At 41.7% G+C, this 21,160-nt stretch overlaps 2 protein-coding genes and 1 long non-coding RNA gene across 4 annotated transcripts; 2 read left to right on the plus strand and 1 right to left on the minus strand.

The window, feature by feature from the left end:
• Positions 1-1,985: 1,985 nt before the first annotated feature.
• On the plus strand, positions 1,986-5,325 carry fzd10 (frizzled class receptor 10). The gene has a single exon (XM_020112795.2). The coding sequence runs from the start codon at positions 2,757-2,759 to the stop codon at positions 4,581-4,583; it is 1,827 nt and encodes a 608-aa protein (XP_019968354.2). The 5' UTR covers positions 1,986-2,756; the 3' UTR covers positions 4,584-5,325.
• A 5,129-nt stretch (positions 5,326-10,454) lies between these two features.
• LOC138407504 (uncharacterized) lies at positions 10,455-17,365 on the minus strand. Its single transcript, XR_011240939.1, has 3 exons — positions 16,490-17,365; positions 13,857-14,236; positions 10,455-13,646 (listed from the first exon to the last, which is right to left on the minus strand). It is a non-coding gene; the product is annotated as an uncharacterized lncRNA (long non-coding RNA).
• On the plus strand, positions 15,660-20,904 carry LOC109633720 (homeodomain-interacting protein kinase 1-like). 2 transcript variants are annotated; one of them, XM_020093747.2, is made up of 9 exons: positions 15,660-15,860; positions 17,374-17,549; positions 17,653-17,844; positions 18,004-18,185; positions 18,307-18,430; positions 18,533-18,652; positions 18,788-18,874; positions 19,115-19,284; positions 19,398-20,904. In XM_020093747.2, exons 1-9 carry the CDS (start codon positions 15,839-15,841, stop codon positions 19,990-19,992), a joined length of 1,668 nt encoding a protein of 555 aa, XP_019949306.2. In that variant the 5' UTR covers positions 15,660-15,838; the 3' UTR covers positions 19,993-20,904. The 2 variants fall into 2 exon arrangements, with proteins under 2 accessions (XP_019949306.2, XP_069380217.1); XM_069524116.1 differs by lacking the exon at positions 15,660-15,860 and adding an exon at positions 16,228-16,530.
• Positions 20,905-21,160: the final 256 nt, after the last annotated feature.

Below are 21,160 nucleotides of genomic sequence, written 5' to 3' on the forward strand. Positions count from 1 at the left end.
CTTTATGATTAGTTCATTATTTTTAATTAGACATATCGCCCTGCATTATCACCATTAATGTTAAATGGTCATTTACATAGAACATCTCTAGTCTTGATGACTATTCAAAGCACTTTACATTCACATATTACCACACACATTCATACAGTGCATCAATGTGCAGCACTTACTCTATCACACATCAGGGGAGTTTTGAGATCCAGTTTCTTTGCCAAGGACATTTTGTAATGTGGAATGGAGGAGCCTGGGATCAAACCACCAGCATTCTGGTTAGTGGATGACCCACTCCACATCCTTAGCCACTACTGCCCAATAGCCTGTGACATAATATCACATGTAGAAGTATTTTTCGCAGAACATGCCTACATACATTTGCAAAAATGTCCATTGAAATGTGAGCTTGTTAAGATGCTAACATTGGAAAAACCATTCCCTGTGCTGTGTCTGTAAGGCCACCATGCCTGGGAAAGGGCACATAGCTATCCATGATAAGGTTATTTGAGAAACAGTAAATGAATGCAAGGTGCTGTTGTATTTGGCACAAATAACGCTGTGGCCACAACACACAGATTCCCACACTGCTACATTATAAACAGATTCTAAACTTGGATATGTTTTCATCCACATCCTTACAAATGTCCCTCATGAGTGGTTTGCCCTGGTGCTTTCAAGAACGCCTGGGGGAAGTTTCATGCAGTCCACACACTGACAAATTGACTCACGTGTCTCTTTCAACAGAAAGACCATTGTTTCTAGCTTCTTGTCCACTGTTGTTTTGTTTGTGTATGTGTGAATATTATTATTGTGTGTGGTTTGCAAACTTGCCTTGAATACTGAGGAATGAATAATTCATCTGGACTGAATTCAGATTTAAAATGTTGTAAAAACCCATGTGCACATTTCCCTCACAGTAGGTCTGTCTTGTTTATATACAGTGTACATTGCACAAAAAATTCTGACGAATATATCATCATTCATGTGATCATTTTCATCTTAAAGTGTTCAGCATCACTTCTGCTGGAATTAAAAGCTCTGGTCTATGAAAATCATATAACAATCTTTATAAACCTGAAAATCCCTGTGGCTGATTCCAGAAGATGTCTATGAAGCTGATGGAAATTGAATAGAGTACTGTACTCATGGTACTTGACTAAAGTTCTGAGATATTTATGCTTTTTTTCTGCTCCTCTGTATTTGCAGAACTAGAAGAATGGCAGCATTTTGCATACAAAACATTAATCAGTTCATTAAATTGTGCAATTTAATATCCAAATGGCTCCAGCTCCACTACTCTCAAAGTAAAGTGGAATAGATAATGGATGAATGGAATATACCAAATTACAGCATATGAGGGAGTTCAAAATAGCTTTAAATTACATGAATATTGTGCTTATATCAATGCATCAAGAATAACAATCCCTATAAAGCCCTATATAATATAGAATACTGCATGTAATTTAGATGCACTAGGTATATATTCTATAAATATATATATTTGGTAAATTTAATTGTAACAAAGTATTATTTTTATGTTGTGGATCTAAACTGCATAGCTGGTCACAGGTTGCCTGACTGTGCAGTGGGGACGATATAAAATTAGCCATCAGATGGATTATTGTTTAAGGTTAAGTTAATCGTTGGCCCATGCTATTTATGTATCTGTAAAATAACCTTTAGTGCAAAAATCAAATGTTCAGTTGCAGTTAGTTGTCCATGTGCAACTTTTAAATCAACATGCACATATTTAGAGAGATGTGACATTGAGTTTTGGCAAGAAAACAGCAAATATGTTATATTTGTGGTTGTTTAATCGGCTATTTTGAAAAGAAGGTGCCTGTTAAAACGTATTGGTCAAGGGACAGCGATAAAAACAAGGGGGGGGGGGCGGTAAAAACTTGTCCAGCAACTTTGTGAGTGTCCCGTAGATTGCGCAGCATTTTGTGATTGTCATAAAAACTCTGTGTGTTGTGGTGGTTGAGAATCTTGTGTCCGGGCGCAAACAGGCCAACAGAGACAGGGAGAGGGGAGTTTGCTGAGTCTGTGAACTCTCTATAATGAACAAGCTGTTCCGCACGATTTGAAAATAATCCGCGTGTCAGTGTCATATTCTCATGTAAAGTAGCTGTGTCTTTGAAGGCGGATCTCTTGGCAGGTTAGACCGGGACGGAGGCTCCGACCAGCTCAGACGAGCGCTGCCACCAAACCAGACGCATCAGTTGGCCGCCGCTGTGTGACGGGAGGAGCATAATCCTGCTTTTTCTGGGACTCGTTTAGTTTCATTTATTTATTTTGCAGATTAGTTGTCTCGGGATCCTGGTGAGGAGACGCCTCTGCGTAAAGGATCAGCCGCGTAAAGGACTATTTTATTTCTTTTTCTCCAAGTTGTCGCACGGACCACACATCGTTTTGCTGCGCAGGGAAAAGTGACATGAAACGCGAGGACGGGTCAGTGGATCTTCAGGGAACAAGTGAGAGACAAGTCGGAAGCCACAGTATTTGTAATTTAACCACAGCAGACTGAACTGTGTGCTGCGGGACATTGAGCAAGTACAGCTCCAACACATGCGCTCGGAAAGCATGGACCTGTGCGCACGATATTTCCAGCGAGAAAGCGTCCACGGACCACCGCGGGAAATATGTTCTTATTAAACTCTCCACACCAATAATGAGAAAGCAATCTCCTTAGTTGTGTAACTTCTCCCACGTTGATCTATCCGACACACCAACACCAGCCTGGATTCATCACAGACTTTTCAATGAGAGAATCGTGTGTTGTGGTAGTGATGAACATCCTGTCGTTTTCTTCATTAAATCAAGAAGGGAGGATGCGTTCATGTGCCAGACTGAGCCTGGTCTATGTGCTGCTCGCCCTGTGGAGCAGTGGAGCTTCAGCTATCAGCTCCATAGACCCGGACTGGTCAGGAGAGGGGAGATGTCAACACATCAACATCCCCCTGTGTAAAGACATTGGCTACAATATGACTCGCATGCCAAATCTCATGGGCCACGATGACCAAAAAGAGGCAGCGATAAAGCTGCAGGAGTTTGCAACACTGATAGAGTTTGGATGCCACAGTCATCTCAAATTTTTCCTGTGCTCGCTGCACGCTCCCATGTGCACGGAGCAGGTTTCCAACCCCATCCCAGCATGTAGAGTTATGTGTGAGCAGGTGAAGTTAAAATGCTCACCCATTTTGAAAAACTTTAACTTCCCGTGGCCCGACTCTCTGGACTGCTCCCGGCTGCCGACCAAAAATGACCCAAACAACCTCTGCATGGAGGCGCCCAACAACGGCTCAGACGAGCCCCCCAAAGTCTCCCACACCCAGCCCCCAGACTTCAGGCCGCAGAGGCCCCTGAGCAGCCACGACCTGCACCTGAAGGACAGCAGCAGCAGCAGCAAGCAGACGTGCAGCAACCCTGGCAAGTTCCACTTTGTGGAGAAGAGCGAGTCCTGTGCCCCTAAATGCTACCCCAAAGTGGACGTATACTGGAGTCAGGGAGACAAGCAATTCTCTCTGGTGTGGATGGCCATCTGGTCCATCCTCTGCTTTGTCTCTAGTGCCTTCACTGTGCTCACATTCCTCATAGACCCACAGAGATTCAAATACCCAGAGCGGCCGATCATCTTCCTTTCCATGTCCTACTGTGTTTACTCTGTGGGCTACCTCATCCGACTTTTTGTGGGCGCTGACAGAATAGCGTGTGACAGAGACAATGGGGTGCAATATGTTATCCAGGAGGGTCTGGAGAGCACCGGCTGCACTATTGTGTTCCTCATCCTGTATTATTTTGGCATGGCCAGCTCCCTCTGGTGGGTTATCCTGACCCTCACATGGTTCCTGGCTGCGGGGAAGAAGTGGGGTCATGAGGCCATCGAGGCCAACAGCAGCTACTTCCACCTAGCGGCGTGGGCCATCCCTGCTGTGAAGACCATCATGATCCTGGTGATGAGGAAGGTGGCGGGGGACGAGCTGACGGGCATCTGCTACGTGGGCAGCATGGATGTCAAAGCTCTCACTGGCTTCGTGCTAATTCCTCTCTCCTGCTATCTTATTATTGGCACTTCTTTCCTGCTGTCGGGCTTCGTGGCCCTCTTCCACATCCGTAAGATAATGAAAACAGAGGGAGAAAACACGGACAAGCTGGAGAAGCTGATGGTTCGCATTGGGGTTTTCTCTGTGCTCTACACCGTCCCGGCCACCTGCGTCATCGCCTGCTACTTTTACGAGAGGCTCAACATGGACTACTGGCGCATCCTGGCAGTGGAGCAGAAGTGTGTGGATGGCGGCGGGCCGGAGTCAGCTGAGTGTGTCATGAAGACTTCCATCCCTGCTGTGGAGATCTTCATGGTGAAGATCTTCATGCTGCTGGTGGTGGGCATCACCAGCGGCATGTGGATCTGGACGTCAAAGACGCTGCAATCGTGGCAGAACGTGTTTAGCAGGAAGCTAAAGAAGAAGTCGAGGAGAAAGGCTGCCAGTGTGTTCACCAGCAGTAGGCCTTACATCAAACCTCACCCATCTCTCAAAGGGCACAGCACTAAGTATGAGCCTACACGGCCTCCTCCAACATGTGTATGAGCTGGCTCTCCTTGTATAAACCCCAAAAGTACTTGTTAAGCCCTTATCTAAATGAGACTTTGTAATCAGAGTGCCATCAAAAGAATCAAGGTTCGTGTTTTATTTATGCAAACTCTGTTGAAGATAATGCAATGTGGGTTTTTTTGTATCTTCAGCCATCTCGTGCAACAAGAGCTGCCTTTGTTTGAGGAAAAATCTGCTACTCCTGGATTCACTTATCCTATTGAGGACCTTGGTGGAGGAAAAAAAAATGTTATTGTTCCCAAGACAAAAAGACTGGAATAAACCATTTGGATGTGCCATTGGGTTACTTGAATAATGTGCAATAGATGTTTTCCCTACAGGCAAGAAAAAGGGACACTTGTACTGTTAGTGACAGATTACGGACAATGCAAGGACCCCGCAGACAATGGAGGCAAATGGTCAGAGAGACACTACAGAGAGTGTTGTGTTTGGAGGCTTTTTAATACAAACTGAGGCAGTGTCACACATGTTTGAACTGAAGTGAGAGCAGCTGCTGAAAAAGCGCTCGAGACGTTACAAACTGCCCATTGTGAGGCAAATCCACACCATAAATTTATCAAGCACTCATCACTGAAAAAAAGTTATTTGTACACGCTGTTGAGTTTTCATTGTTTTTTTCTTTGCTGTTTTATAGCACAAGAGAACGTTTGTATATATTTCTAAAAAAAAAGAAAGCTGAGATTTTATAGAAAAATTAATAAAACGTTCTAGTTTTAAATGTTTGTAAAGTCGGATTTTTGTATTGCAACTGTATTGTTATTCTCTCTACTGGATTGAGTCACCGTCCTCGCAAAGCAGCGATAAGATTTTTAATGCAATTACATCCTTCGTCATTATATGCTGACAGTGCGAAGCAGTAATTTTCATGCAACACACAAATCAACATCAGTGTTCTTGATTTGTGAATGTGATGGTATGTTGGAGCTGGATTTAGAATAATTCGTCTTTAGGAATAATTGATTTAGACAACATTGTGTGACCAAAAGTCAGAAGGAGAAACATTTTAATATAAATACTATGATAATAACTGAGTGGTTGCAAGAGCAGATTAGATAGTCCATAAATGTTGCACTCACACGTCTCTGGAAACCAAATTGCCCTTTTACATCTCATAAAAGATAAATAATCTTACCTGACTTTGCAGAAATTAACTGGTACACAAGTCAACACAAAGCATAACAGTCACAACTCTATTCTAGTTTTTAAATACTGTATTCATAAAGAAACAATGGGACATTTTTCCGTTTACCACGTTTTATGTGGTGTCACCATACACAGCAACGGTCTTTCATTCGCTGCATGTGTGCTGTATAATAAGGTAACAATGGGATTTGTGTGCATAGTTTCAGATTTATTCAGTGTTTTTATTATAAAATTAGCCGTAGTCTTATATTTTAATATATTTGCTTCACCAAGAAAAAACAAGCAAATTATAAATTTTTACTTGGCTCACAGATACTTAGATTTTGTGATTTATTGCTGTTTTATCAAGAATTGAGTTAAAAAGGAATAATTATGTGACCAGAATGTCTCATATTTGAACTTAAATATCAGTTTTGATTACCTGTTAATGTTTTTTTTATTTCCCTAACTGCATTTAAAATGGGTTCTTTTATAACCCTGTGTATAATTCTTCATTTTAGTCCCCCTTTCTCCTCATCTCTCTCTCGTGCATGTTTCGTTGCGTATCCATGATGGAGTTATACAATAATCCAGCTCTCATTCAGGACAGGATTAGACTGTTTGGAGGGGGCTGACTTTGAAAACGAGGATCTCTGCAAACCAAAATACAGGATATCTGTCATCGTGTTTCTCCTTATCAGCCGGGGCATGGTGACATTTCTAAAGACACATCTGGCCTGGATTTGAAGTAGTTATATATTGACTGAGGTCTTTTTCCAAAGCACGAGCAAACTGAAATACATTGTGTGGCGTTTGGCGTTAAACGATCCTGTAACCTGTCAACAGATTTAAAGGTGCACACAGAGAGAGAGAGAGAGAGAGAGAGAGAGACGCATGTCTGGTCTTGAATCCGGGCAAGGCCAATTGACTTTTGTCTTGACAGCACTGTCAGAGCAACAGGAAAACATGGATACTTAGAGTCATTGTATATGTACAAGTATGTGAACCGTATAAGAGACATATAGGAATTATAATAGATTGTCAGAAGTCAATGTAAGAAGTAAAGAAAGAGGTTTTACTTTTAGATATGTGAGGGAGAATATGCAGTTTTAGAGGATCCTTTATTCACCTCACCTTCAAATCCTTTTTTGAGAGTTTAAAACCTGTGGTAGAGAGTCCTCTCTGGTCTAATAAAGTTTTAGAAGTGTAGTAATACTTCATCCCCGAGGGCATTCAAGTTTCAGCATCAACCCAACCCGTTTCAACAGCCGAAAAGCACATGACTCACAACCTCTATGTGGCTGAATCAAAGTCAGCCAGTGTCTATTGATACTCTGAGTTGTGAAAAAGGTGTGAGTGCTTCTGAGAGCTTCAACAGAGGCCACCTGGATAACAGCCCCCGAGGTGTCTGAGAAGGCTGTAAATATAAATGACAGTTACCACCCCCCTCCAGGGCTTCTTCAGCCAAACAGCCTTCACTTCTCCTCTTCTCTGCGCTTCAAAGGGAAAAATCCTGCTCAGAGCAAGGGCAAAGTGTTGCTGTCAAGAAAGAAAGGGCTTTTTTTCTTTTTTGGAAATCACACTCAACTGTATGTTGCAGGATTTCAGCTTTAAAAGTATAGATCTTATTTCATCAGACCGCAGACTATAAAGCCAAAAGTGTCTCTCAGCACAGTGAAACATCCTCCATCTGATCATTACATGTTGTTTCTGTGCGATGGAATGTTTTATTTGACCAAGTGGGGAATCCCACCCTGACCATGTGACGAAAGGCTGATGAGTCTCAGACACACGTACCTCCAAACTCTGCCGGGACGAATGCCGTCACCCGGGTACTCATCCCACTTCCTGCCTCTCATTCTTTCCGCCGTGCCATGACGGAGGCTGCAGCGTCTGTGCTGGCTCGTGATGTGTTGACAATAAGAAGCTTCTGCTTGTGATCAGGGTTGTTGAAACGGCATCAAACCTTTGATAATGACTTGAATTTAATTTAATCTGACTGGTTCACCAGCGAGCCAGGATTTTCAGCTTTTCACACTCTGTAATTGAGCTGATGTTAAGTGTCTTTGTGGAACCGAGCAGTATTAAAAAACATAAAGTTGAGATGACAGAACAATTAAGCCTACTCTGCAAGTCAAAGCCTGTTTTGGGTTCAGAGGGGGGAAGAAAAATAGATCATCGCTAGTCAAAACCTTAAACAATGCTCCAGTGTGTCAGTAGATGACTACACCTTCGTCTCCGTGCCATGTTGTTGCACTCGGAGGCGTGGATGAGTCTGTGTACCTTCAGTTTGTGTGCTGCCTTTGCAAGCAGTCATAAAGTTCTGTGACACAGTGACATAAATCAAGTTGCTGGGATGACTGGCGGCTGAGGCAGCTTCTCTTTGATCAGGCTTCGTGGAGACGCCCCATGTCCTCATCCTCAGCTGCTACAGCAGCACCTGTTTACTAGTTCAGGCCTGTCTGTTTGCAAAGCACTGCTTAGCCTCTCAATGTCATACACTCATACATGACACACAACATACACACAAAGGAATTTGGCGAGTGCTGAGGGGTGGGTGGGTCTTTTTGATGTGTCCTTTTAATGTGCTAGACCCACACTGATTCTTGGCACTTGTTTCTCTTATTAGACAGCTGCTTTAAATGCAAACTCTGTCGGCTTTTGGAGGATCCTGCCTCCTTTGGTTGGAAGAAAAATAGTTGTTGCATCCTGACAAATGAAAAGGCTTTGTTTTCCTGCTGAAGAAGTAACTTGCAGTAAGAGGGTTACTGAAGAGAAAAAAACTTTACACTGAGCGCTGCAAGTTTTTATACACCAAAGTGTTATCATAGGGTGCAATGAAAAGTGCAATGAAAGCACCCTCTCATCCCACAAGTTCTCATGGCACATAAATCCAGAGTACTGAGACTTTGGTTGAATGAAGTGTGGGTGGGCTTCATGGTCTGGATTGATCTATATAGAAAAGAATCTAGGGCAAAGTAAAAGTACAGTATATATGCCTAATCTGCAGTAACAAGCCACATGAATAGCTCACACACACACACACACACACCTCAGTCTGCTGGGTAGGCAGTTGTCTCCAGCCACGGCTGAAGGTGAGAGTAATTACATAAAAAGCTGGCAACAATGAGCTCTGTCCTGACAAAGGCGGGGGCATGGCACTTTTTTTCAAATGCATAATGAACTACCTCACAGGCGCTCTGCTGATCAAACAAGTGTTTGATAGTGGCTTTGGTTTGAAAGAGGGCTGAATATGTTTATTTGCATGTGGAGAAGTGAGTGACTTTGAGGTGGAGATCAGGCAGATTAGTGTTAACTGACAGACCTGTGCAAACAGACACTCCCCCTCCATACAGGCAGGGCAACAGCACACTTCCTCAGAGGACTAGTTAGGCTGAATACAACATCAGATAGAGCATAGTGACTGCTGCTACTTTTCAGACTTTGTATGCCAGTCTCCTCCCTTCAGCCTGACCCTCTTTTATTGGCTTGTTTGCACTGGTGCATGTGAAAGCATGCACAGCGATCTCTGGCAAACAATGTAAGAGATGAGAAATCCAATAACTGGCAGCTATTCATCAAAGATATTCTCATTTACAAAAGGCTTCAGAGCCACATTCACTACTATAGTGAAGTGTCACAAGAGCGATACATTTCAAACTATTACATCGGCTTATACTAAAATACAGTGCATTCTGGGAAACATATGGAGATAGGAGAACAGGTGCAAGGGGATTTTCAGCTGATATCCGACCATATCAGGGTACAAAATCTCGTCAAGTTGCCAAAAGTTAGATGAGAGGATCAATACCACTTTCATGCTGTATGCTAAATATAAAGCTTCATCCATCAGCTGCCACGGTTATCTTAGCATAAAGAAGGGAAATGCCATGCTAGCTGTATAGATGCAAACATATAGGAATAGTGTTAAGCTCACCAGTTGCTGCTGGTGGCCTTATGTTTAATGGACAGACGTCAGAGAGGCGCCAATCTTTCCATTTTAATCTCTGCGAAGGAATAAGCATAATATCCAAAACCTCAAACTTAACAAGAGCAAGATGACCATGATGCACATGTTCTCTGCCACTACAATGACAGATATGCAGCATTTAGCACAACACTGTCAGATTCAAGGAAAAAGTATTACATACACTGTAATACCATGGGATGCAACGTGACTGCAAAGGCAAGAGATGGCGTGGTTAGAGCGATGTGAATAGTCTGGCGTCAGCTGGAAACAAGATTTTTGCCATGGTGTTTTAGGAGAAGACTCTAACCTGCCACCTTCCTAATCCACACTGCAGAGAGCTCAACAGTCATTTAAAAACAGCAGAATTGTAGGAATGGCTTCTCCTCGGTCTGTGGACCTTCTCATACGGAAGCCCACACACATCCACGCAATGTAATTTATTTTGCTGCTTTGATGTGTGTGTCATTTTCTTCAGTAAGTTCATGAGTTACATCACAAAAGCCCATTTTGATGTCTATTTATTTAATGGCATTCAGTTGTGAATGCATGTGTGTGTGTGTGTGTGTGTGTGTGTGTGTGTGTTAGGGTTTGTCATCCGCGAGTGTTTTTCAGAGATGTTATGAAGGCAGTGACAGTATTGATGGTAGAGTGGAGAGAGCAACAAGCACAACAGGAGACTGTCTGCATGTGTATTTATTTGTTTGTGTGTGTGTGTGTGTGTGTGTGTGTGTGTGTGTGTGTGTGTGTGTGTGTGTGTGTGTGTGTGTTTACAGACAGTATAGGAGCTATAGAGGGACAGACAGAGGGAGAGGGATGATGATGGATCTGGCAGGGCTGAGAGAAAATGCCTGTGGTTCAAAGACACTCTCAGCAAACTTAACAAAGAAAGATGGCACAGAGGGGGAGAGCATGAGAGGAAGCTACACAATCAACTGTCACATAAACTTGGAGAAAACCTCCTGGCCCTGCTGACAGAGTATACTGTATGCAAACATTTTTTTTTACATAAACTAAATGCAATGAACAGAGACAAAGTGAGATACTACTATTTAATGACTAATTTGTAATAGACGTCTTATTGTAAATGCCTGATTGTGTGTTTCCTCACTTTACACAAGCTAGGCTGGCATTTGATTTACAGTAACCACTTAATTATGGACTAACATGAGCTCTCTGTGCATTATATCTGATGAATAATCATCTTTTAATCATTATAAAATCCCAAATTACCTAATGAAGGTTTATTGTATGATTCTGATAACAACGTTTGTAAAGAAAGACATATTCAAAATACAGATTCATTGTGTTGCTTGTGTAAATGTCAGTATTCATAAGTTAACATGCGCTGGAAGAAATGCTCAGAGTGAAATTAGCAATGACAATGTGACCGTTTACAGTCTTGCTCTAAAAACCTTAACATATTAACATAAGGGGGTATCAAATTTCCTTCTTGTGGCAAATGGCATTCATATTATATTATATATTATTCATATTATATTACTTTTAGTAAAATAGTAGTAATATTTGAATTACCAATATGTTAACATGTGAATTGTATTTTACTGGTGTAACTGAGGATCAACATTTTTTATTTTGAGTACAGGTGAGTAGTTTAATCTAGTTTAAATGAAAAACTTTAAATTTTAGGAAATATGTTTTTTACTTTTAAGTCAAGAGGATCAATACTACTGTGTGTCGTAATGTAGCCTGCAGCTGGTTAGCTTAGCATTATGACTTGAAACATGGAAACAAGTAACCAGGCTCTGTTTAACATAAAGGATTCTTACCTTTTGGACAGACTCACACAAACTGTCTCCCCCTGTTTCCAATCACACTGTATATTTACCCTATAGACACTTAAAGTGCTACAAGGATACATGTCATATTATTCCTGATTTATAACCATCAAGTAGTGGAAAACTAAAACACTCCAATAAACTACAAGTAAACCATGTGTCAAAACTGTCCAGCACACACTTAAACAGGAGAAGCTGAATGAGAGACCTCAACTCCAATCTCATGACAGCAGGAGGAAGCAAACAAAACTGATAAAGTGGTGGTTTTAGCTTTTGACTGGCACATCCCTGCTGCTCTTGTATTTGTACAGACATGAAACACACAACCTATTTGTCATCTGGCTTGTGTTGTTACTGCCACCACATACTTTGTTTTTGGCCACACACACCTCGGTCTGGCAAAAATCCTTGCATAGAATTCTTTTCTTTTTCTTGGGGCATCAAGTTAATATGAGTGGGCATGCACAACACGTAACATGTGTTGGTCTGCAGCGATCCAAGGCAATGTCCCATTTTGCTCCCAGCTTGCTTTATGCAGTGACAGGAATGGAAGTAATTTGGTGCAAGTACTGAGGAACAGTTGGGGAGATGATAAAGGACGTTATTGTTGGATTTTGCAACTGTATCTGATGCCTGTGCATGTGTTCCTTTGACTAATCAAGCTGTAGCATGGCAAAAGAATCTTGGTTTCCTGGACACTGGTGGCGGGCCAGATTGTCTGGTCCTGATAATAGTAATGGGAGTGATAGCAGCAGTGGCTAATCTACACAGAGAAGGGGTCAGGACCTGCTTATCTCGCCTGAGTGGAAAATAACAGGACTTAAACAGCACTTTAAGGACCAGTCTGTGATTGCGGTATGACAACCCAGTTGAAATATGTTTGCCCCACTTCTGCCTTTGTTTATGTAGCGACTTTCCGGGTTTGAGACATTTTTTCACACTGACATTTATTTCCTAAGCTTTTGATGTCAGACTTGAGGCCACTTGAGGTTTGTTTATGTTCGTAAACTTGTCAACACTTGAATTACATTCACTTGTATTTTTGGTTACGATGGTGGAGGAACCCTTCTAAAAACAATTACCTCATTCTCTGTGTCAAAGTCCTTTAGAACAGAAGTGAGCATTGCCAGAATTTACATGGCAAAATAAAAGAAACTGATTTAGTCCATAAAATGAAAACCAAAGGCATTCCATCACACTGTATTTCACAAAGGCATCTAAGTTATATGTTGACACAGTATTTACTGCACATGACCTGCACAGTATGCTTATGAATCTTTGCAGATACAGTGCATCTGTATGCAACACAGACTGACGATGAACTAAATTTGGTTCTGTGTTTGATCGTTGCCTCAGGTCATGGACAACTCTTTGAACCAACATGCCTAGTTTCACAAAACAACAGAGACAAGCCTGTGTCCATCTGTTCTTCAAAGGAGGGAAAGGAGCAGAGCTTCAGACAACAAAATGTTCTTTTAGCAAAGAAACACATGACTCGGTTAAGATGGGGATTAAATTGCAGGCTGTTTCTCAGAATGCAGGAGCAAAGAGTTTGATTATGTGCTTGAGAAACATGTATCAATAAATTATATACAAAGTTTATTGTGTGTGCTATCAAAAGCAGGGGTCCAAATCTTTTTTATCTGACATGCCCCTTCATCCCAATCACATGAATCCCTTTCAAGTACCCTTTAATTGACCCCACCTACATGTCTTAGACTGTAAATGAAGATTGATAACCATTTTTCTCCTACTATCAAGAAATAAAGCCAAAATATCCCACATACGAGTCAATCAATCAATCAATCAAATGTATTTATATAGCATGGTATCACAACAAACAGTTGTCTCAGGGTGCTGCACAAAAGTCCAAGATCTTAAGAAAGACAAAATCCAACTTGTTCCACACCGAGCAAGCATGAGCAACAGCGGGGAGGAAAAACTCCCAGGTGGAAGAAACCTTCAGCAGAACCAGGCTCGGTGTGGACGGCCTCTGGTCCAACATGCACAGTAGGTGGACCCATGGCTCCAAAGGTGAGAGGTCCTCAGGTGAGAGTGCTGGTGGTTGCGTGACCCTCCATGTCAGCCCTGCGATAGACCGTTGACCTCCACTAGGTCCATCCCTCATCAGGACCCGAACCAGGACGGGCTCTGGAGAGCCGCACAGTATGGACCAAGGAGGGGAGGAGAAGACCCAAGGAATTAGAGATATGTAATAAGATACAACAAAATAAACAAGGCAGCGAGGGCTGCCATCTTGCACATTTGAAGTCAGTCAGCAGGATCACGGTCTTGCTGATACATGAATTTGATCCATCATGAGTCATTCTCAGCTGTCGCAACATTTCATCCTGTACTAACCTCTCTGATGCAATGGCTGGAAGTCCTTCTCTTTGGCCAGGCGTCCGATGTAGATGGTGATGATGTTGGCAATGCTACTCACAGATGAATTTCCAGGTTTTAATCTTTGCAAGATTCAATTTCACAAAGAAGTGCTCACAGGTTGTCCTAAAAAGACACATCAAAAGGACAAACATACAGATTAAAGGTTGTGTCTCCATTCAGGGACTGCATCCTTTGGATACAACACATATGTCCAGTTGATTTTTTGTACTTTTCATGTCCTAAATGAGAAAGACAGACACCTCACCAGTATATTCTGTTGCCACCAATAATCTTCAAACCATCACATGGTCTCAAACCCAGATTCTCCAGTTTAGTCTTATGGCTCCTTGTGCCATCTAAAATCCAAACGCACACTTGTTGGTGTTGGTGGCAGCTGACCGTGGACTATGACTACAACAAGACTGCTGGACATACAATATATCTCCTCAGATTCTCGACCATTACTAACAATAATTCCTCGATTCGTTTACCTTCCATCATGCTTCAAACTATTTACTCTAACCAATGCTGTAATTACTCATCTATTTCTGTGACGTTCTCCATTACACGTGGCATCTATTGCACTTCTGTCCATCCTGGGAGAGGGATCCCTCACATGTGGCTCTATCTGAGGTTTTTGATTTTTCCCTGTTAGTTTTTCCTTACAGGGCAGAGGATGTCAAAGCTTCTTAAAGCCCTATGAGACAAATTGTGATTTATGAATATGGGCTATACAAATAAAATTTGATTGATTGATTGTTGGCTGTAAACTTCAAAAATATCCAAATATGACCCAAGGATGTTTTATCCTTTTGTTGCTGCTTAAATTGTTAGTTATTCCCTTGTGTGTCTGCAGTTTTTCCTGTCCTTATGTTTCCTGTTTGTCCCCGGTTTCTCCTTGTCTGTGTTTGTTTGTGTGTTAAATACATGTTATAACCCTTTAAAAATCTAATTTGAAAAATATTTGGTGTGGAAAGATAAATGATTATAAAGGTCCAGTGTGTAAGATTTATTTAAAATAATCGTCATGATGTTTTCAGTTCACTAATGTGCTTCATCAAAATTGTGGGAGTTGTTGTTTCCTTTACCCTTTATATTTAAATACTTTATATTAACATCAAGGGGTTCCTCTCTACGGAGGCCGCCATGTTTTAAACAGTAGTCCAGACCAGGGTTATTATAGTTAACGAAAACTAAGTCTAAAACTCAAACTAGCAATGAAAAAATAATTCAGTTAACTGAACTAAAAACAAAAACGACAATTACAAAAAAAATAACTAAAACTACAATGAACAATGCAAAACTAACTAAAACTGAATTGCAGATAAATTCAGCTTGGTTTTCTTTTCGTTTTCTCCCTCGATTACTGCCTGTCCTGCAGGTGATGGTTAAAGAATGAAATTAAAGGACTTGAACATTGTTTCATCCTTTTTCAGCTTCTACAAGTCACTGCTTTCTCTTAATACCTGGAAAAACTAAAATTAAGACTAAAACTAAATATAAACTAAACTGAAACTAGTCGATTCCTCAAAATAAAAACTAAGCTAAAACTACAAAATCACTTGTTGAACTAACTAAAACTAAACTGAAATAAAAAAGCAAACTGAAGAACTAAATAAAAATAAAAACTAATGAAAATTTAAAAACTATAATAACCTTGGTCCAGACTGGACAATATAACAGATAACTGAACTCTTATGTCTGGAAGGGGAGGGTGAGGTGAGGGGTATTCAGCTGCAAACTGCAATTTCACCACTAGTTGTCACTAGGCACACTGTACATTTAAAAAAAAGCGTGACTTTGATGTGGAATTCTGAGTATCAACAGTTACTTTCTCACATGACCTCAGTTGAACACATTTCATGAACTGTGAACAACACTTGTTCCTGGAGACGTTTCAGCGACGACATTTTTGTGGAAAAGATTGATTTATTTCGATTAAACCGCCATCAGATAAAATGTCAGCAGCAGTAGGACGAGGTAAGAATACTGCAAACACACACACACATCAACAGTGTGTTGGAAATTTAGTAAGTGAGTGAATGTACTTAATTACTGTACTGTATGTGATTGTAAATTGAAATGTAGTAGATTAAGTATAGAGAAGCATAAATTGTAGCAACATAGAGCATATGATATATTAATAACACCAAAAATTGTCTCTTAAACATCAATACATTGTGATACAGTCAATTTAAACTTAGACGTTGATCGCTCAGTAATTAGGGATGTCAAACTATATCTATATATCTAAATCTAAACTATATATACTGATATCTAACTGTGGTGTCCTGCTTCTCGCGAGTGACGTAAATAGTGTGCGCCGCGCGGTGATAGCTCTCGCGGATCATGTAATTTGTGTGCGCCAGTGAAACATTATTTGGGAAAAGGGAACTGATTTAATGGATTTATTTCCACCAGCGCTGGACAACAAACTCCATCGGAGAAGTTCACAGTGAGAGGAGAAAGACTTGTTTACTTTCGATTTCTGACCAGTTTGCGGCTAACACACACACGCACGCACGCACACACGCACGCAGCTCTCTCTGTCGCTCCCTTTGTTTCTCTGCATAGCAACCATTTTAAATGTAGCCGACAGTTGGGTTCACCTGTATGGAGGCAGCGGGTGAAGAAGGACTCGAACACTGAGGTTTGAACGAGGACACTTCACCTGTTTACTTTTCACAAGTGGTCACCTAGCTACCAAAACAGAACTGCTTCCGTCGGTGACACGTCACAATAAAAGTCCCATAGAGCTACACTGGTTATCATGACAGGAAACACAAATTCACTGACCAGCCTTCCATAATAAAGCAACTAAATAAAATACCTTACATAAATTACTTCTAAATATGCAGACGTTACACTTTAAAAACTGGATATTGTTGATAATAATCAATATTTTAGTTCATTAGCTATATTATTAGCTATATATTTTTTGTTGTGTGTCCTTTTCCTTCTATAGTATCAATAATCGTGAAACTGATATTTCCTCTGACAATAATCGTGGCACCAACATTTCATATCGTGACATCCCTAGTAACAGTAATGCTTTAGTATAATATACAATAATATAACACTGATATCCTGCCTCCACAATGACTACTTTGATGCTGTATGTACCTAAAACTATTGTCAATGCAAGATATGTGCATGTTATTTGTGCATGAAGCATGTGTTTTTACTTTTTATTTTTGCACCTTAAAAATCTGTTTGCTACTTGAGTGAAGATTCTGAAAACTGAAGTCTGATTTAGCTTTCCATGAGATTTTTCTCTTGTTCAGAGGACGTCACTCTTCTTAACCTCTTGTAATATCACTCATTGAAATGAAGCTATAGTCAGTGACTCATCTTCATGTGGTCATAGAACAGAATCATTTATCGACATTAACATAATTGATGCTTCAGCTGCATGTTTGCGTCATGTATTTACTGAATAAAACCCACCTTCTCACATGTTGTGATATTCACACGTTCTGCTCCTTTCTCACAGAACAAAAGTCAGCGTTTCAAAACAATGGCCTGCTGATTAGCGAGAAGAGTTGTTACATGATCCTGGACATAATTGGCGAAGGAGCTTTCGGTAGTGTTGCCAGGGGAGTGAATTTGCGCACAAAGGAGGATGTTGCGATCAAGATTTTGTCTGACAAAAAAGTATTCAAAACAGAGGTAAGTCTTTTAGTGCCACTTCAAAGGTTTTGTTACATTTAGGCTCATTGAATAAATAAACTGCTGAGTCAGTGCTGTTCCTTATCTATGTTCCCTCTCACAGATCGACATGATGGAAGTCGTGAGTGTTCTGGACCCAGTTAAATCCAACGTGGTGCACTTCTATGAGAAGGTTGAGCAGGTTGGACGTACCTGCCTCGTGTTCGAAAGGTTGGACAGGAATCTGGACGAGCTTCTCGATGACAGAGAGGGCAAACCGCTGCTTGTCAGTGAGATACGGCCGATATCACAACAGGTAAACTCTACGGCCTTACACAAAGAGTGTATAATATATAAATATTGGCAGTATACTGAGGATTTAGCTATTAAAAAGTGTTAAATCATGTTCCTTGTTGATCTGTTCACTGTTCGCTGGTCTACAGTGTGTTTAAACTACATTTGTCTGTCCCTGCAGGTGCTGACGGCCTTAGAAGCCCTGAGGGGACTTGGCATCATCCACAGTGACTTGAAGCCAGATAATATCATGCTGGTTAATCACCAGAACGAGCCATTCCGCGTCAAACTCATAGACTTTGGCTTGTCGCTCAGAACCTCTGAAGTGAAAGACGGAATGGTGATTCAGCCTCTGGGTTTCAGGTAGGTTCAATCTGCACAGCTCATCTTTGCAGTTCAGTGTTTCAGCTGATGTCAGTTTTCAATAAACATGTTGACTCTTGAGTGCTTAAGAGCTCTTTTTGCTCTTGTCCTCTACAAACAGGGCACCTGAAGTCTCCCTGGGTCTCCCCATCTCCCAAGCAATCGACCTGTGGGGTCTTGGGTGTATTCTGGCATACTTGTACCTCGGTGTGGAACTTTTTAGTATAGGCTGCGAGTATCAGATGGTGAGTAAAGTAGTACAGTATATCTAGATTGGACTTCACAGCCTCTGACTGAGTCTTGCTGTAGGATGTGGGCTGATGTGGTTCTTTATATTCTCTCTCCAGATGAGGAGCATGATCACTCTCCTGGGCAAACCAGATGACTACCTCCTCAATGCAGGAACATACACCCATTGGTTCTTCACGGAGAACCCGCCCTGGAAAAACCCTAAATGGTCACTGAAGGTAATTTTAACCTTTTAATTTAGTTTTGCTTTTACCTGAGCTGTTGATATTATTTTATATCCCCTAACCAGAGAAAAGTTTGCAATGGTTGACACATTTGGGGAGAAGTATCTAAAATATGTTCTGTTGTTGCAGAGCCCACTGCAATTCAGGCTGGACACTGGGGTGGACCCTGAAAAGAGCTGGCCAATTCAGTTCAGTTCCCTGGATCAGCTTGAAACAGTAAGTGGTCCTTTTCATAAAATTAGTAAATGGTCTGTATTATATTTCCCCCATTCACACTCACTCAGGCAAGTATGTGCAGCACTTTCTCTATCACACATCATTCACATGCTGCCTGAGGACAGAGCACAGAGAATGGAATCCATCTGCCAACCCTCTTGTTAAAGGTTTCCTGCCGAGTTCTGTTGCCAAGAGACAGGAAGCAGATAAACTGAACAATCATCTTTGTTTCAAATCCAGATTTACCAAGAGGGTAAGGAGCCAATTAATATGAGTGACAACAAAGCCTTCATCAACCTGCTGAAGCATCTTCTGCACATGGACTCTGATCTGAGGATCAGTTCTGCTGATGCTCTGCAGCACCCGTTTATATCCATGGAACACATGGAGGAGCTGGACACCAGCCTTTAGTAAGTAACTGTGTGTTGGTATCTGCAGAGTTGAACAGATGCACGATTGGATGAATTGACAAGTTTATTTACTGATTGATTAAGTCACTATTTATTTGTCGTGTTTTTCTCAGTGTGTGCAACGCATTTGAGAAGATGATCGTCTGCAAGTTGGAGGACTTGAAGGATGACTCCATCCTGAATGACAAAGTCTCTGCCTCTCCTCTCTGTGGTGATGACGTCACTAACGAGCCTGCCACACTTGGAGAAATCCTGTTGATAAAGACGGACAACTCTCTGGAGGAAACGTCTGATGATAAGACTGAGGAGGAAGTTCAGTGCGTGTCTTCAACGTCTCCTTGCGCCAATGAATGCAGCACAAATCTGCCTGAAATAGCAGCTGCTGCCGGAGCTGAGGATGCTGAAGCTGTCAATCACGATGCCATCAGTTGTGATCCGACTGAGGAGAAGACGGTGCCTGTTCAGGGCGTGTCTTCAACGTCTCCTTGCGCCAATGAATGCAGCACAAATCTGCCTGGAATAGCAGCTGCTGCTGGAGCTGAGGATGCTGAAGCTGTCAATCACGATGCCATCAGTTGTGATCCGACTGAGGAGAAGACAGTGCCGGATGTTTCACCTGATGTCAAAAGAAGGAAGAGCCTGTTCAAAAGGATTCGCTCATTCTTCAGCAGAAAGTTTAGACCCTTGTGCTGCATGAGAAGATCTTAGGTGAAAATTGTGCAAACCATTCATATACACTTCTAACTGACATTAGACATGAATGTGCACAGACTCAATTTATCATTTTTGTTTATACTCTGTTTTATCTTTGTCCCAGAGGGAATTTTTTGACTTCTGCGATCTATTTTGATGTCACACATAGGGTTGGGCATCGTTTGGATTTTAACGATTCCGATCCTCAATATCGATTCCAATTCTTTGAGGTGGAGGAGAGAAAAAAAAACAAGATAATTTTTTTATTTGAAAAAGCCTTTACACAGGCCATTTTTATCCACTTCGGACTGTCAACCAATCAGCTAAATCAGCTACTGGAAATCAGCTACATGAAAATTATGATGGTCTTATTCTTAACTGACTAGCTTAAGTTATAGACCACCAGTTGCTAAAACTGTGTCAAATCTGTTCATAGTTGTTGAACGCTCGCAGAGTGATGCTAACGTTAGCCAGTCTGAGCCTGCTGCTGCTGCTGCTACGTTAAAGGAGAAGTTCGGTTTTTTTCATCCTGGTCCTTTTTTCCAGCATATGGTATGTAGGTCTACTCACCCATAAAGGTTTGGAGTAACTTGGAGTCCTTCGGACGCTTTTAGATCCGCACGTGATCGGTGTATATCCATACAACGCAAGTGATTGGGGCATCCACAATCACCAGCACTAGTCCCCTGTGAGTCCAAGTTGCTTTGTTTACATCCCAGGCTTTCACTGCGGTGACGTCACCGAGGCGCGCAGCCGCAGCACAGCTGACTCGTCACAGCTGACTCCCTGTAAAGAGTTTGCTGATCGTCACAGCTGACTCGTCACAGCTGACTCCCTGCAAAGAGTTTGCTGATCGTCACAGCTGATCGTCAGCTGTGCTGTGCCTGCGCGCCTCGGTGACGTCACCCCAGTGAAAGCCCGGGATGTAAACAAAGCAACTTGAACTCACAGGGGACTAGTGCTGGCGATTCATAGTAAATAAAGAGTTTCGCAGCAGATAATGAGTTATTTAGAGGCTGTATTGTGGATGCCCCAATCACTTACCTTTATGGGTGAGTAGACCTACATACCATATGCTGGAAATAAGGACCAGGTTGAAAAAAACGTACTTCTCCTTTAACATAGCAGCAGCAGCAGCAGGCTCAGACTGGCTAACATTAGCATCACTCTGCGAGCGTTCAAC

This window comes from Paralichthys olivaceus, chromosome 4 (assembly GCF_024713975.1).
Source record: "Paralichthys olivaceus isolate ysfri-2021 chromosome 4, ASM2471397v2, whole genome shotgun sequence".
In the NCBI taxonomy this organism is placed as follows: Eukaryota; Metazoa; Chordata; class Actinopteri; order Pleuronectiformes; family Paralichthyidae; genus Paralichthys; species Paralichthys olivaceus.